General features: G+C 35.6%; 1 protein-coding gene across 2 annotated transcripts in view; it reads left to right on the top strand.

Moving 5' to 3' along the window:
- Positions 1-18457, top strand: part of LOC129948958 (putative mediator of RNA polymerase II transcription subunit 29) — a 207471-nt gene that overhangs the window by 18174 nt on the left and 170840 nt on the right. For both annotated transcript variants that reach the window (XM_056060119.1, XM_056060120.1), the window contains exon 2: positions 2734-4566. In XM_056060119.1, the coding sequence (XP_055916094.1) occupies positions 2904-4566 (1663 nt within the window). In that variant the 5' untranslated portion in view covers positions 2734-2903. The remainder of the gene's footprint in view (positions 1-2733; positions 4567-18457) is intronic.

Below are 18457 nucleotides of genomic sequence, written 5' to 3'. Positions count from 1 at the left end.
CTTTCGAACATGATTTTTTTCGGGCGAAACTCATAAATTAAGGGAAAGTAAAATGGGGATTTTTTCATGAGAAATTAAATTGGGGTGCATCTCAAAATAAGGCTGATTGAAAGCAAATTTATTTTTTCATATGCAAAATATTGATGAGAAATTAAAAGTGTGAGCCGCATCTATTGTATCCTTTTATTTATAAAACGGTTGTTGTGTTTATATGTATGGTTTTCAATGTGGCAATACTTTTTTACTTTGTTCGAAGTTATTCTTTTTGACAGCTGTCACTTGATTTATGTTTAGTTTGGTTTGCAAAGTCGCTTGTCTACGCAGATAAGCCCAAGACGGTTGATGCCTTAGAATAGAATATTGGACCTTTATTTTGCTGATATACAACCCTAATTGCTGCAAAAAGTGGTTGAAAATTGTCTCTATCGGCTAGAATTTATTTGAGTCAGCCGCTACGGCCATTTTTCAAAATGGTAAACCCTAATCTTTATAACGAAGCTAAGCTTTTTGGCCTAACATTGCGTTTTATTTCTTCCCCACTTCTAAAACAAACCTCTCATTAACAAAATTTATTTCCCACATTTTAAGAATTCACTGGAGCTAATTTTGTATATAAAAAAGAGGCTGGGATGCGACCCACACTGCTAACTTCCCATCCGGTCTGTCGATTTGTCTTGCTTAAAAGTTTGTCTATGTACTAGTATCAATTTTACCAAATTTGCGTACTATTTTTTATAGATTTTAATTTTTATGAAAAATCACTGAATATCGAAAACAATATAACACAATAAGTTTGAAGCCAATATTTTTAATTTTTGAAAAGCTATTTGAGTCGAAAGTAAATTTTTTTTATTGTTTTATTAGAAATGTCAATTCGATTTTATTCAAAATTCTATCGAGTGTTGAAAACAATATTTTCTATAAGATAAAATTAGTTTGAAGCCAATATTTTATAGTTTTGAAAAGATATTTGAGTCGAAAATCAATTTTTACCAACTTTTGTTAATTTTTGTTTAGGTATTTAATTTTTTGTACAAAAACTATCAATTAGATTTTTTTTAAAATTTTACTAAATGTTAACAACAATATTTTTTGAAAGATAAAAGTAGTTAAAAGCCAATATATACAATTTTTGAAAAGATATTTCAGTCGAAAATCAACTTTTACCAACTTTTAGAAATATTATTTTAAGGTTTTTATTTTTTGTAAAAAAACTGTCAATTCGATTTTTCTCAACATCTTTCAGAATGCTTAAAACAATATTTCTTATAAGATAAAATAAGTTTGAAGTCTAACTTTCAAGTTTTTGAAAAAATATTTGAATCCATATTCAATTTTTACCAACTTTTGTTAATTTTTTGTTCGGTTTTTAATTTTTTATAAAAAAAACTATCAATTCGATTTTTTTCAAAATTTTACTGAATGTTGACAACAATATTTTTTGAACGATAAAAGTAAATTAAAGCCAATATCTCAAAGTTTTGAAAAGATATTTGAGTCGAAAATCAATTTTTAACAACTTTTATTAATTTTTTTAGGTTTATATTTTTTGTAAAAAAACTGTCAATTCGATTTTTCTCAAAATTTTATTGAATGTTGAAAACAATATTTCTTATGAGATAAAAGAAGTTTGAAGCCTAAATTTCAAGTTTTTGAAAAGATATTTGAATCGATATTTAATTTTTACGAACTTTGAGTAATGTTTTTTTAGATTTTTGTTTTTTATAAAAAAAACTGTCGATTCGATTTTTCTCAAAATTTTATCAGATTTTAAAAACATTATTTTCCGTTGCTCAAAATTGTTTTGGTGATAAATCATATGTTAGTCGTTAAATTTAGGAGGTGACAATTTTTTTTTTCAGTTTTTTTGATTTAGAAAAAAACCGTTTGATAGATTTTTTTCAAAAATATATTTCTTTGAGATCACGTTACAGTTTATTATATAAAATTTAATTCAAGTCTCTAGCGTTTTTGATTCGTAAAATATTTAGGGTTAACCAAAATTTTCACCTTTTTTTTAAACTGCTATGGTAAAAAAACCATACACGCAATTTTCTTGAGAGCCCTTTCTGCATCTTTCTGCCTTATTATCTGTATATAAAAATTTATTTGAAATCGATATCTCTTCTGGTTCTTGAACTATGGACGACGAAAAAAACGTCGAGAACGTACGAACGTACGTACACACGCACGCACAGATATCTTTCTAAAAACTTTTATTTCGACTCTAGAGACCTTGAAACGTCGAGAAATGTCAAAATTTTCAATTTGACAAATCGGACCCATTACAATAACTTTCTATGGGAAGTTAAAAATCGATTTAGTTTGCCCCATGAAATTCAAAAACTGGGAAAATTTGTGTTTTAACCGATCTAGATCAAAAATAAATTGATTTATTTTACCCATGGAAAACCCCAGTAAATTAATCAAAAACCTGTGATCAAACTCTTCTCTGAGCTTAAGAAAAAGTCTACTCTTGTCAATATTCACTTTCTGTGGCTGACAGCTTGTGGAAGTAGGACTGTTTGTCTTTTGTCAAAATAGTTGTACGCATTGATCAATAAAAGCTTTAAAAAGTTTAAACTTACGTTAGTTATAATTAACAAGCAATCAACTTGATTTTCGTGATTCCTCTAGTTGTATCTTTATTATTATTTTATTCTATTAAAAAAAAAAAAAACAAAGTTTACTGAAAACTTTAATAACTGTATTCTTTTTATTTTGTCGTTTCAGAAATTCGTCAATAAGACAAAAAAGCTATCAATTGGAATTTCAAGACCTTACTATTCCCCTAATCAAAGTGTAATATTATTTGCAACAATTATTAGAAAAATCTTATCAAAAACAAAATCAAATAAAAATTAAAGAAAGAAAATAATAATTATCGACTTTACGACTTTTCGATGGTGAACGCACCAGCAATTCAAACTTCAAACAAATGTCCCTTATCGAACGACAACGCTGCTGATGCCCTACAGTCAGCGGAAGTGGTTGTTGCAAGTGATAGCGATAGGGAGGTAAATGCAGCTGCATATTCGAGTGGCGTTGGTGATAATTTATTAGAAACACAAAACACTTCAAATGACTCTACTAATAGCTATGCCGATGACAATACCAATGCCGAAGCTAATGTCAATGCCACCTCCACTAATAGTGACACCCACAACCATCACAATGATAATGACGTTGATGATGATATGACAACAACATCGACAGTAATTATTGCCGCCGAACAATTGTCAGACATAATTGAGTATTCCACTTCTGATGATGTTGAATTAAATGGCAACAATATTGACACAAGTGCAAATATTTCAATTCCAAAAAACGAACAGAGCACCCAAATCGATGACGATGATAATTCATCAAATTGCTCATCGACACGTGATAATGGTGAAGACGTCAAAAAATTGCAAAATAACGGTGAAGAACTGATCGAAGAAAATAACGTAGAATTATTCGAAAATTTAACGTCCGATAACGATAACGACGACGACGGTGAAAGTGTATTGCGTGTAGATATCGATAACACTCACGAAGACAATCTCGATAATTTTGAAAAAACCGCGAACGTAATTGATGATATCGAGGAAGAGACTTATTGCGTGGGTTATTTTTACGGACAAGATGACGTAGAAACCACTCCAACCGTAAGTGAAATCGAAAATGTTATCGAAAGCCACGACATCAACGTCGATAATAATAAGAATTGTGATAGTAAAAAATCAATGAAAAGTGGTCTTGAAACCGTCCCCGAAGTGAATGAAACAAGTGAAACTGTCGAACAGAGCAAATTAATTGCTAACTCAAATCTTCCCCCGACTACCTTAGCAATTCCATCAGCGGCATCAGTATCCCTATCCGTTAGTGCCACAAAGCCATATAATAACCCAGCCAACCGTTCAATTCCTCAGATCATTGGCATTCCTGGAATAATGGCTCAGCATCAGCACCAACAGCAACAGCAACAGCAACAGCATTCGATGCCACAGTCCGTACATAAACAACATCAGCCGCAACAATCAGTGGGGGGGCTGTTGCAGCCACTTCATTTGGCGACCCTCGGTGCACATGCCGGTGGTGGAGCAGCAGTTAACCAACAAATCTCTCCCACCCCGGGTGCAGCAGCTGCGTTAACAGTGTCAACTGCAATCCAGCCCCATCATCATCACCATCATCATTGTGTGCATCATCCGCACGTGCATCTGCATTCCCCGGCAGCCGGTCCGGGCCAACAGGCTACAAATGGTGGTGTAGTTGGGACAGCAACAGCAGCACAAGTAGGGGCGACGGCAGCGGGCCATCCCCATACACACATTTTTCCGTTGCAAGTTATTTCCCTGGCCCAAGGACCTGGCACGGCAGCAGCAGCAGCAGCAGCAGGAGCTGCAGCAGCCTGGCCTTTGGTTGAGGCGCCAATTTACGTCGATGCCAACGGGGAATACCGGACCTATTGTCCTGCGCATCCACAAGGACCCCCGCCTCGGGAGCACCGTGTCCTGGTGCAATTGGATGCAGGCGTATCCCTTCCGCTGCAGATAGCCGGGAAGCGAAAAGTATTCAGAGGTGAGTTTCGTGTTTGTTTTGTTCTTTTAACATCCCACTTATCTTGATTTTCTCACCGTTCGTCGTCGGGTCTGTCCCCGTCGTTATAGTTGTCCTGATGCCAACCGGGAGTTGTGTATTCTGCGTGTGTTTAAGCTAAAACTTTTTATCCAGCATTACTGGTGGCGCACACGATGTTCCGTTGTGCATCCTTTCAGCTTTTATACCTCTGATGCTCTGAATTATAATTTTGTCATTCATATTGGATTTAAAGTGGATTTCGATTTACGATGTTAACTACTGGCAACTGGCAATAGAGGGCAGAGATAGAGGATAAACACATAACTCCCCTTTTAGGTGTTTGGTGTTGGTTGTTGGGTGTGTTGAGCGCCACCTTTGGTTCGGGTCGTGAATAATATACAACGACACCGACACCGGAAAAGGACGCATGTTGAGAAGACTTTTTTGGCTGCCCTTTTTGCTGTCAGATTTCACATTATGCACATTTATGAGTGTGGCCGTTCTTTTTTTTTAGTATTTTACGAGCGAACGCTTGTTAAACGGGAACTGTTTTTCAACAGCATAAACGTCAGGATTTGCGGCATGAAATCTCTTCATCTTCTCCATTATTCTATCCCCAGAGAGTCCCAGGATGTAGTAAAAAAAAATAATACCGTTAAATTTGGCTATATTCAAGTACTCTTACATAGCTTTATGGGTATAGGGAGGCATTGCATGATGAGGAGTTAGCAGGATTTTTGTGTATGACATGAGGAGTTTGGTGACGTATCACAGTGATTTTTGGGGAATATAAATCGTAGTTCTGGTTGAATGGGTTCAAAATGACTTCGTGTTATGTTCAACATCCGTTTTTAGATTAGGATTAGAGGATATGAAAGAGAGAGGTGACATTTCTGTATATGTGGTATGTGTTCAAAAATTATGTGTTCCTGTTTGTCAAACAAACAAAAAAACAAGTTAAATGTACCAACGTGAGATAAGTTTTTGGTTGTGATTTATGGTGAGTTGAGATTGTGACGCAGTTTAAGTAAAAGTTATTAGCTCGTGCATAGTTAGGATTTTAATGGAGATTTGCATCGGTAAAATAAATCAATTTATTTTTGATCTAGATCTGTCAAAACACTAACTTAACCTGTTTTTGGATTCTATTGGGCAAAATAAATTGATTTAAGATCAAGCCCCCCTATTTGTACTATTCTAATAAAACAATTATATGAAATTGTTTTGATGAAAATCTGACAGCTAAACCGCACCAATACAATGAAAAAAAAGAAACAATACAATTCCAGCCGTGTTCCATGCGCCACTAAAAGAAATCAATTTTTGTTGTAAATCTAAATTAGACCATGATCACTTTAATCGCATTCTAACGTTAAAAAGTTGTTTTGTTTTCGGAGATTATATCGCACGCTTACTTGAAGGCTTACAAGAATAATGAACTAGAAAAACTGTTAATATAGTTCGGTAGAACTCCTTCTTGTCGTCTTCTATTTCTATATACGATATGATTTTGCGGACATCCTCCATCTTTTTATGGTGTATGGGAATTTTTTTTCATAAGTCATTCACTTTTGAAGGCAGGCAAGGCGTTCTTGGATCAAAAACTGGTGTTTTATAAGACCGTCGATCCATTCCGAAGCTTCCACCCGCCCTATAGATGTTGAGCTGTAGGTCAGATGTCTGTATTTAGAAATCATAAAAATGGAATCCTTGTTTAATGATTTGCTGGTATTCTTGTAAAAATTTGGCCAGGTGTTTTTGAAATCCAGTATTCTTATGCAAGGAGTGTATCAGTTCTTCTTATAAGTGTTTTTGCTGTCCCAAAATTCCGATCACATTGCAGGAATGAGTGACCTCGTACAGAAAAGGACTGATGAATAACCTTAAAACGGCCCAATGAAACTAGTAGCAGGAAGAATCTTACGAATGGGTTGTTCCTGTTTTGCCCTCTGTTCTTTAAAGGGGAAGGATCGTATGTGATCATTCATAGCAACAAGCACACTGTTAGGTAACCTGTTTGCACGTACATCATGTTTCCCACGCTGATCTACAGGTGTTCTGCCCGCCGCGCCGTCACAAGTGATGAGAGCCGATAAATTGCACTGCTAGATACGCAAAACAAAATGGCGAACGCTTTGTCTGCATATTCTTGTTTTAACAATATTTGACACCATTATGTTTTAGCCAAAGGTGCCTGACCGAGGCCGTCTTCGATCCACTGGCATGCATTCTATAAGTCCCATTAGATATGTGTCCTGCTCATTCTTTGGCCTACAATTGTAAACGTTCCGCAGTATTTCTTTTCTCTGTTCTGTGTCTGTTTAGATTTTCTATCCATTATCCTTCCAGTTCTAACAATTTTGTAGGGCTCACAGTGTAAGCGGTGTAACCTTTGGGCTTCTTGCTTATATAAATGTTTTCTTCTTATTCCTCGTTTCCGTAGATGGTTTATCACTGTTCCTGGAGTCACTAGACATTTCTGGGAGAAATTAAATTTTTTGTTCCCAAAAAAAAATGTTAGAAAAAATCCACGTCACCGCTTAAATGTTACACTTACTTACTTACTTACTTACTTACTTAAGGTGGCGCTACAGTCCTGTGTGAACTAGGGCCTCACCCAACAAACTTCTCCATCTAGCTCGGTCCCTAGCTAGATGTCTCCACTTTCGCGCTACAAGTTGGGTGAGGTCACCTTCCACTTGTGCGCGCCCCCTGATCCACGGTCTTCCTCTACTGCGCTGTCCTGTGGGTGTGAATTCGAAGACTTTCCGGGCCGGAGCATTGGTTTCCATGCGCTCTAGGTGACCCAGCCATCTTAGTCGTTGGACTTTTACCCTTCTGGCTGATTCTACGTCCCCTTCGATGCATACGGGGCCGTAGATCACACGAAGAACTTTTCTCTCGAAGCGACCCAAGGTGCTTTCATCCGCTTTGGTCATGGTCCATGCTTCTGCATCGTATAGCAGGACGGGGATGATAAGGGTCTTATATAGCAACACTTTGGTCCTTCGAGAGAGGACTTTACCACTCAATTGCTTTCTTAGTCCAAAGAAACAGCGGTTAGCAAGAGTTATTCTGCGTTTGATCTCAGCGCTGGTGTTGTTTTCTGCATTAACAGCGGAGCCTAGGTAGACGAAGTCCTTGACTACCTCAAAGTTACGTCTGTCGATTGTGACGTTGTGACCAAAACGTCGTTGTTGTATGACCTTTCTAGACGACAGCATGTACTCTGTTTTGCCCTCATTAACCGTTAAACCCATTTTTGCCGCCTCTGCCTCAATTCTCACAAAAGCCCCATTGACATCACGCTGAGTTCTTCCGATTATGTCAATATCATCAGCATATGCTAGTAATTCGACAGACTTTTGAAAAATAGTGCCTCTAGTGTTGACGTGTGAGGTCTGCACTATTCTTTCAAGCACGATGTTAAATAAACCACATGACAGCGCATCACCTTGTCTAAAACCTTTTTTGACATCGAAAGGTTCTGTTAAGTTGTTTCCAACCTTTATGGAGCAGTGTGAATTCTCCATGGTCATCCAGCACAAACGGACGAGTTTGGCAGGGATGCCAAAACTAGACATGGCTCTATACAGCTCGTCCCTGTAGATGCTGTCATATGCGGCCTTGAAATCGATGAAAAGATGGTGGGTGTCGATTTAGTGTTCTTGAGTTTTTTCCAGAATCTGCCGTAATGTGAATATTTGATCAACTGTGGACTTTCCTGGTCTAAAACCACACTGATAAGGACCTATCAGGTTATTGACGATGGGCTTTAGATAATCGCATGTTATGGCAGTGAAGATTTTATAGGCGATGTTAAGTAGACTTATTCCTCTATAGTTGGTGCAGTTTAGAGGGTCTCCTTTTTTCAGGATCGGTCAAACAATACTGAGGTTCCATTCATCGGGCATGCTTTCTTCCGGCCTTATCTTACAGATTAGTTGGTGCATGCTCCTAACCAAATTATCTCCAGCTGCTTTAAAGAGCTCGGCATTCAAGCCATCCGCTCAAGCGGCTTTATTAGACTTCAGCTTAGATATGGCAATCTTTACTTCGTCTAAGTCGGGAAGACGGGATTGTTGGCTTTCGTCGTCTATATTGAATGGTTCTTCGTCGCCGTTATACAAATGTTACACTTACATACCTTTAAAACCTTTAAATATATATTTATTTAAAAAGAAAAAATTACTGTCAAAAACTGTGAAACTCAAAATAGTTTACTCTCTAATATTAATAAAGATATTGATGAAAAAATAACGCCACATTTATAGCACAAGTTTTTCGCGATCCGGACACTTTTTCGCACAGTTTAAATAAACATACCTTTTTTATTTTCTTTCATAAAGTTCGTGGGTTTTCCTAATAACCCCAATATCTTTATGACTCCCTGTTTGCCAAATATTTACTTTTTGGTAAAAATAGACATTTAAGTGGACTTATTCCGATCTCACAACTGACGATTCTTGTCCTTTGTTAATATTGGACATTTTCAAAACCTTTGAATAGATATGATTTATTTAGAATAAAATGACATGACATATGAGATATTTTTTGACAGCTGCGAATTTTTGATTTTTATATTTTGGATTGGGAATTTACGTTTGACAGTTAGAATACTAAATTTTCTTCTTTATTCTATAAAATACTTTCAGTTTTTATACGTATTTGTTGTAAAGCTATAGTTTTTTTTTGAAATAAACTTACATTCACAGTTTAATTTACTCTTATAATTTGAATTGAAAAATTAGAGTTTCTTTTTTTATATAAAATCTATCACAACTGACGTTCTTTTAAGAGGCGTAAAACTTTGAGTTGGCAGCACTTCTTTCGGTGTCCGCCATTTGTCAGCTGTCAATAGTAATTTATTTTTAGTTTGGTTTGGCATTTTGTCATGAATAGAATGACGTTTCCAAATTTTTGGAAATTTATTTTGAAAATCATGGTTCTGTTCAAAATACGAGTTGAATAAAAAGTCAATAAACAAAACTTAACAGCCAGTTTTCAATAGAAAGGAAATCAAAGGACAAGGTAAAAAACAGCAAAGGACGAAGGCTATTAGAAATTTGTAAGGATTTCGGGATGGTTATTCTGAACGGCCGTATCCAGGATGATGCAGATGAAAATTTCACCTACTTTTAAGGTGGAGTCTCTGATAAACTCGGATCATATGCCAATCGAACTTGTTTTGGAGCAGGTTTACAATAGGGAACAAGTTGCAGAGCTCAAGTTACTACCCAAACTTGTATGGAATGATCAGTCCTAGGATTTATGCATAAGATTGAGAAGAGTGGAGTGCTAAAAACATCATTGATGTCATAAAATCAGTGGCAGGAAACCAAGGACACACAGAAAGAGTAGAAGAAAAGAATAAATGGTATAATGAAAAGTGCGAAAAAGCAAGAAAAAAGTCCTTCTATTGAGGAAAAATGAGTCACACACTATTAAAGAAATTTATCATCGAACAAATAAAGCTTACAAGAATCTTTGTAAAAACACAAAAAAGAGTATACTACAAATCGATTGGCCCAAAACTGAAAGCCTAAGGACTGGTGGAGTTTAGGAAAAGAGCTGAAAACAACTGTATTTGTGAAAGGAAATGCTTTGACTAGTGCAGACTTTAAAGAATATTTCTTGGTGCCGCTCAAATCACGCATGCCTCTAGTGCATATCGAAAGCATGTATCAAAATATTGCTGTTCCTCTTCTCGACAACCCCATCACCGTCAACGAATTAAATGAATTTCTTCAAAATACAAAAAGGAATAAAGCGCCAGGTCAAGACCGAGTGCCATATGAGTTCCTTACCAAAGCGAATGTGGAAAAGTGGAACCAGATTAAAAAAAAAAAATTATTTTCCCAATTTACAAAAAGGTGATCAGAACATCGTACAAAACTATAGAGGGATATCGTTTATTGACATTATCAAGCTTTTCCTGAGTTCTATTAACAAGACTACAGCAATGGGAAAAGGAATATTATGTCCTAAATGAGTTCCAAGCTGGATTTCGAGAAGGCTACAGCACTGTTGATAATCTGTTTAACCTCTTCAATATCATAAAACTTCAAATGAATGACAACAAGAAAGTTTAGTGTTTCTTCATTGACTTTAAAGCGGCGTTTGACTATATCGACCGAAGAGCACTTTTATACAAACTGTAAATCTTAGGAATTTCTGAGAAACTCATCCGAATTATAAGAGATCTGTATGATAAAACAACAGCTGCGGTATTGGATGGAGAACAATTGTCAGATTGGTTTGAAACAACGATGGGTGTTAAACAAGGTTGCTTGCTGAGTCCACTATTTTTCGCTCTCAGTATAAATGATATCCATGAGTTTATAGGAGGGGTATTTCGCTGAATGGAATGCAAATTCGATTGCTAATGTATGCGGATGACATTGTGCTAATAGCTGATAAGCCAGACATACCATAAGGCATGATAAATAAGATGGTAGAATACTGTCAACGGTGGAATCTTGTTATATACCTGGAGAAATCGAAAGCGATGGTATTTAGAAAATTGGAAGCTTAACGGAGCAACCATTGAAGTTGTTAGCAAATACAAGTATCTTGGTATATGGCTAACTTACGGACTAAGCCTAACGGATCACTTAAAAGAACGATCTAAACAAGCTAGAAAGAGGTTTAACTCTAATAAAGATGTCTAAGTAACTTCTAAGATCGATATCTTCAACGCGGTTTTCAGGCCTATTCTCGGCTTTGGAGCACAAGTATGGTGGGACTTACAATATGATGAAGTAGAAAAGATGCAAAGATACTTCTAACAAATGTACTAGGTCTGCCAAGTGTGACGCCTAACTTTGTCTTGAACCTTAAATGGCAGTTGAAACCTGTCTTTGAGTACACGATGAGATGTCATATGTGCTATGTGGGAAGATTTCTCACTGCTTACGCAAATAACAGGTTACCAAAATTTCTAGCCAAACTGATAATTGAAAAGAAGACTTTCTGGTCTAGGAGTTGGGACAATAGCCTCAATCGGGAAGATGTAGAACAGTTGGATGAGATCGCGACCAACAAAACTCTGTTTGAGCTGGTTGAAGCAGTTAAAATAATAGAGCGCGCGCACTTAGAATCTCTCTCTGCAGAGAGCACAACAAACGAGAACTCACAGCTTATACCATTTGCTTGATTATACTGCTGGTGAAATTTACGTCTCGGATGACTGCGATGTTTCCAAAATTCGCTGGATACTGAAAGCAAGAGCAGGGCTCATTATGCTCAATGGAATACGAAGGACAGAAACTTACAATCTGAACTGTACTCTCCGCAATTCAAACGAAGTAGAGACCCTCGCTCATTTTGTGCCCAATTTTAAGAAGTATTCGCCGAGTGACAAAAATCATTGTTGAACCTTTTTGTTTAAAGAAATAATAACACATTTGTTAAATTATTACTAATTCTATAAGAACTGAATCAAATAATAAAAATATAAGAAACAATTTAATGTATGTATAAAGTGAAATAAACAACATTACTTGCTTACTTACTTACTTACAATAAACAAAACTGCCGTATTTGAAGGCATGATCCAATTTTCCACAAGTTTCTCCAGCAACTGTCACTTTTTTTTGTCACAAATGTACCGTATCATTTGCGGGTATACGTTCTAAACAACCTTCATTGAAAGGAAGAGAATTAAACTAAGTTACTCGCTTTAATAGAAGGATTTAGACAATACATTTCAGGATCTTAGACCTCAAGGTTATACGTTCATATTTAAATATTTTTAAACATTTGTTTGTATTGTTGAACAACTGTTTAAAGTTGTTCAAACTTTAGAAAAGTTTATCGACTTCTTCACAAAGAAGTCAAAGAACTTCATTCACACTGCGAATACAGAATCCATAATCACCACATTCTGTAATCAGAGGGTATAAAATGTCAATTTGACAGTGGGTGTATTTTCTTAAGCAAAAATATCCCTAGGGCAGTATGATTTACAGGTATTACAAATGCAAACTCTTCACTGCAGATAGATGCAGTTTTAGGGCTAGCATTGTGGAAGTATCATAAGGAATGAAAATGAAAAAAAGAACACAGAACTAAATGTCAAAACAATTCAATGGCGTTCAATCTCGTGTTGGATAGGTTATCTTGGATAGGTGGATTTTGAGATACCTTGCTGAACGAGATGGATAGCTGTATTGAGATAGCTGTCAAAAAATTAAAACAACTTTCAGCTGTTCACAAAAAGCGGAGAGAAATTTAAGCTTCGAAGTCAAAATTGTTGTAAGATAAAACATTAAATGGATAATTCAACTGATTCGTCGGACGATAATGAGTTGATAGGTGAGCAACAATTTAATAAATAAGAGATAACCTTAATCTGTAATCTACGTTACATTTCCTCTTAGCTCAATTGGAATTCTATGCGATTAATAATTTACTCGCGAAACCTTCTAAAATTCGGAGGCAAATACCTTCTTCATCGTCTATTATGTACAGAAGATCCTCAAATACAACTTCAACTAACAATTTGTATCAATTTGTTTACCAACAAATACAAATAGCTGAAATCAGTTTTCAAGTTTCTTAAAATCAGCTGTTCTGTCAGGTACCTACATACCCCAGAAATTCGTCGATACCTTTGGATTCCTTTTTTGACATCTCAGCTGTTTTTGATCAGCTGTTATTTTACACATAAAACAATAACAAAAATGTATTCGGATATCCGTATCTGTCTGAGATTGAACGCAGCCAATGGGAATATGTAGTTTCAAAATATTTCACTACCTTACCTACCCTCGTGGTAAACCAACGAAGGTAAAGTGCCAGATTTAGGCGCCAGTTATAGCTAAGCTTTTTTCAATGACAGACATTTTTAAGGATAGCTATAAACAACCTGTCAAAAAAATTCCAATGTTTGTTTTCAATGGTGAAAACCAATGATAGCTATAACTGACGCCCTGAACTGTCCAGTGGTAAACTGGCAGAGCTAAACTGTTCAGTGGTAAACTGGCAGAAGTGAAATGTCCTGCTTGTTTTTTTGGCAACTTCGAATTGTACTACATTTTGTTTTAGATATTTTTTGTCTGATTGTATCTTATATCAATTTAATATTTGACAATTATATATTGGCGAATATTTCTTTTTAATTGTTTTTTTACTTTAAATATTACCAAACCAAAAGATGTAAGAAAATAATATTAAAAACAGAAACCTTAACGAAGAACAAAAATAAGAATATAGTTTAAATGAAAACATTTTACATTACCGCTGTTGCCGCATATGGCAGGACATGGACACACGAGCGCAACATAAAAAGTACATTTTACGTAAGAGATTTTACGACAAGTTCAGTCATTTCCTACACTCATTTTATTATAGTAGGTTAGCTAGGTATACCCTTTTGTAACTTCTTAAACTTTAACTAAACTTATACATGAAACATATATCTAGTATCTACCCAAAACAACACTCCGGATTAACTGCTTGACACTTCAATCAAAATATGTTTGAAATCTTGGTAAACATTTTAAACCACCTAATCAGGCAGCTGAACACGTCTATTTAAATGCTAAATGCATGAAAAGTCAAAAACACATAATAGCTGAATCACAAACATGCTTCAGCTTCGGCTTCGTCTGCGTTCGCTGGCCTTGCTTCGAGGTTGCTTTGAATGACATTTCTATTATTAGACAAAGCAAATATTCAGATAATTGAACTACAGCTTCCGTTTGGAGTCACATTACGTTCTTTTCCTTACGATTGTCAAACGGAACATGAGGTCGAAGATCCATTATGATAGCATGTATTGAATTCTTATGGCTGAACTCGTAAGCGTCAGGCGAAGCCGAAGCTGAAGCGTGTTTCTGTTTCAACCATAACTCAAATGGAATGTGTTTAAGGCATGAAATCCTTTTATTTCTTTGGTGTTCCCAACTGTCAGTTTTCCTTCCAATGATCAATTCTAACCTCAAATTCTTGGTTCCAATCAGAAAATTTGTGTCCAATCGCTGACATTTTCAGTGAAAGCCATAACCAACCTGTCAAAAGAATTTCAATGGTTGGTTTCAATGATTAAAACCAATGAAACTTATAACTTGCCCTTTATTGACGTTTATTTTGTATTTTTGTTTTACATAAAGTGTCAAACTGGAAATGACACTAGCCGCCATTTGTATTTTCCACCACTTTGTTTATTAAATTGTATCCATCTGTTGAACTGACATGTGCGTTAACATGCATCAATTTTGTTGTACACTTATTTTGTAGTTTGAGTGCTCACATCGCATATCCTAGAATTTAAACTTTTCAAAGACAGTTATTTGAAAAATAAGAAATCTTCAAAAAATCTTACAACTTAATCAAGTGTCCTTTAGTGTAACTATGACGATGACGACGATGACTATACGACGACAAGGATGCTGATGATGATAAAAACGACGACGACGAGGGCGATTGGAGGAAGTGCGCTTAAAAACGAGTGCAGTATGAAAGTCCTACAACTTCAACTGCAGAAAGAAAGAAGCCACCATAGCAAAGAGTGAGAGTAGATGTATTTCTTTTTTATTTTATTTATTTTATTTTTGTTTGTGTTGCTATAAGATAGATACATACATACATATATGTATAGTAATACTACTTTTTTAAGCTTGTTTAGATACTTAGGCGATGCAATGACACTGGCAAAAGTTGTATACTTTAAGTATGTTCTTTCATATCGTTGTTATATAGTTTAATATCTTGAATTATTTAATAAGCCAAAAGGTCAAGTGGCTTGAATAAGTGTCCCTTTAAGTCCTTTTAAAATAAAGATTTTTACTTACATATATACATTTTTTTGTTTTAGTTTTAGTTTTTTTTTTAAGCTTTTTGTAACTTTTGTTAAGAGTCAAGATGAATTTCTAAGCTAAAGAAGTTGATCTCAAAGTGCTACTATAATTCTGTAGAAGGACTTTTTCTTATACATATGATGTGTGAGGTTTGTAAAAAGTGAAAATATCAATGAAAGAAATAGTGTTATTTTTTTTCACTTTACTTGCAGTTGCGTTGAATTTGTTTCTGAATACATTATAAGTGTAGACACTTTTGTTATCTTTGAAAAAGGCGAAAAGCCTTATTTAAAGATTGCTCTTTATATCTGCTTTTCTAATAGGGACTTGACAAGCATGAATTTAATTTATGAACGCACCCTTTCACTAAGTATCGAACTGTCACTGTCAATTCAGTAAACTCTGCAAATATATCAATCATAAGTGAAATATGGCCTCATCGCGTGTCCAAAAAGGCGTTGTACAAAACCCCCATAACTAAGGTCTCGCTTTATGGTGCAGAAGGCTCTCTTGACATCTTCGAAAAGAAGGTTCTACCTATGGACTGATTTGTGTCAACTGCAAAATAACACCCTAAAAAGACGATATAACCATGAGCTAGACGAGCTGTACAGTGCTGTACAGTACTTTGCCATTGGTCAATAGTTAAGGTACATAGCTCACGTTGAGAGAATGAATAAAGTATTTCCAGCTCGTAAAGTATTAAAGACCAAGCCAGAGGAAACAAGAAGCAGAGGCGCACACCTCATTTTCGGAAGAGCAATTAAGTTGAGGCCGCTACAAGGCGACCGACTTTGTATTTAAAACTGAAAACAGCAAGCTGGCGGAATCTACTGTACTGTAGTGAGAAGTAAAGTAAAGTATAGTAGATCAACGTCAGCAAATTAAAAAAACTTTTAAGAGTTTCAACTCTAATTTTCGGTAGAAATTCTAGCCCTATAGTGGACAGGCAAAAACAAGTTTAGTGCAAAAGCGTATGTCTGTATATTTGTTCTCCAGCTTTTTTAAGAATTGGGCACCGCTCAGATCACATTAAGGCGTTACTTGGCCTTATTTTTGTAGTCAACTGCAACGATCGTCACGTTACTGTGAATGGCCAGCATTATTGCTCCAAATGATAAGCGAATATTTTTGGCCCGAATCAGAAGATTTCGACTTGGTCAAAAAGCGTAGTTTTAACAGGATGTTGCCAAAAGCCTTCACTTACACGAACCTTTCGTTAGATAAAACTTTTTAAATCACTGTATTTACAATCAAACCAAAAGAATCAAAGAACTTTATTTAAAAAACACTGCTTCTAAGCTCGTTCAATGCAAGGACTCGAAATCTTTTTGGAAGACAGAACAAGTGTTGAGTGGGCGGAATAGGAGGGCATTGTTCACAATTGATGAAAATCTACTTGCAAATTATTTTGAAACTCTACTTCTGCCTGACCCTAATCTAAACACAATGAGCTTTGCATTCCCTAATGTCATTATTCCTGAACTGGATTCCAATCTTACAATGGTTGAACTAGTAGCTGCTTTAAAAAAAATTAAAAATAACAAAGCACCTGGATCTGATGGGATCCCAGTAGAGTTTTATAAACATGCTACTCCTGAGTTTTTGGAATATCTATTAGAATTTTTCAATAGAATATTCATTGAAGAGACAGTGCCTGAAAATTTTCGTCTGTCTCGAATTACAGCCATTTTTAAAAAAGGTAACCGTGATTTGCCAGAGAACTATAGAGGAATTGCTGTGCTTAACTCATTACGAAAAGTGTTTACACAAATACTCTATACTAGACTTACGACCTGGTTAGAAGATAATAACATAATTAGTTGCTTTCAAGCTGGTTTTCGAGCCAACCTTTCAGCTATTGATCAAATTTTTGTACTCAGCACCACTGCTAGGCGATTTATTGATAAAAAACAGAACTTATATGCCTTTTTCGTTGATTTAAAAGCGGCTTTTGACACTATTAATAGGAGGTCCTTACTCTATAAGCTCTCAGCAATTGGCCTATCTACTAAAATTTATCAGAGTCTACGAAAAAATTCTCGAAAACACGATGACATCTGTTCAGAATGGTGGAAAAGTATCTAGAGAATTTAGTTGTGAAGCAGGTGTCCCTCAAGGATGTGTTCTAAGCCCTATCATGTTTGCACTGTATATGAACGATGTCGAAAACAGTATACCTGGGGGAGTTCAGTTCGGGGATATTACACTTAAAGTCTTGTTTTATGCTGACGATTTAGTGATTTTATCAGACAGTCCGCTTACTCTACAGCTCCAGATAAACAAGCTGAAACAGTTTTGTGATCTATGGGATATTAGAATAAATACCACCAAATCCAAAATAATGGTTTTTAGATCTCGAAATAGATCAACTGGCTATGGGCGGAATTGGACTTTAGATGGTGAGATAATTGAGGTCGTTAATGAATTTAAGTATCTTGGGTATACAATGAAATATAATCTTGAAATTCAAACCTTTATAAAAGAAAAAACAACCGCTGCAAAAATTGCAATAAATACAATGTGGTCCCAGTTTTTCGCAAATAAACTCGTAGATCTAATCTCAAAATTCAATGTCTTCAATGCCACCGTGAATATTTGTTTTTGCTATGGTAATGAAGTATATGGTTTCGATCAGTTGGAGGAAATGGAAAATATACAGAGGTATTTTTTCAAGCGAATTTGTAGGTTACCTATTAACATTAATTATGCTATCCACCTAGAGACAGGCTTACCTTAAATTTTCTTGAAAAACTTAAAGGCTAACGCCGATCAAAACTTGTAAAAAAGACTCCTTTAAATTAGTTTTAGTTGTGGATATAGTCCGGTCAAAAATTGGTATGATCTTGCTGTAGCACATAACCTTTCAATATCATTGCCAGTGGACAATGTGGAAGCAATAAAAAATGCATTATATGAATGTATCTCTGTTATAGATGACTCGATGTATAGGTTTTGTGTTGCGAGAGGGACTGCATCAACATCCAGGAATATATATAGACAACTTAATCTGAAACTTGGTTAAAGAAACAATTTTAGAGAAGAGTTTACAGTTTCTGAAATGAGCTTGATCTTCAAGCTAAGAACGG

Source organism: Eupeodes corollae, chromosome 3 (genome assembly GCF_945859685.1).
Source record: "Eupeodes corollae chromosome 3, idEupCoro1.1, whole genome shotgun sequence".
Classification (NCBI taxonomy): Eukaryota; Metazoa; Arthropoda; class Insecta; order Diptera; family Syrphidae; genus Eupeodes; species Eupeodes corollae.
This window is presented reverse-complemented; position numbering and strand designations above follow the sequence as displayed.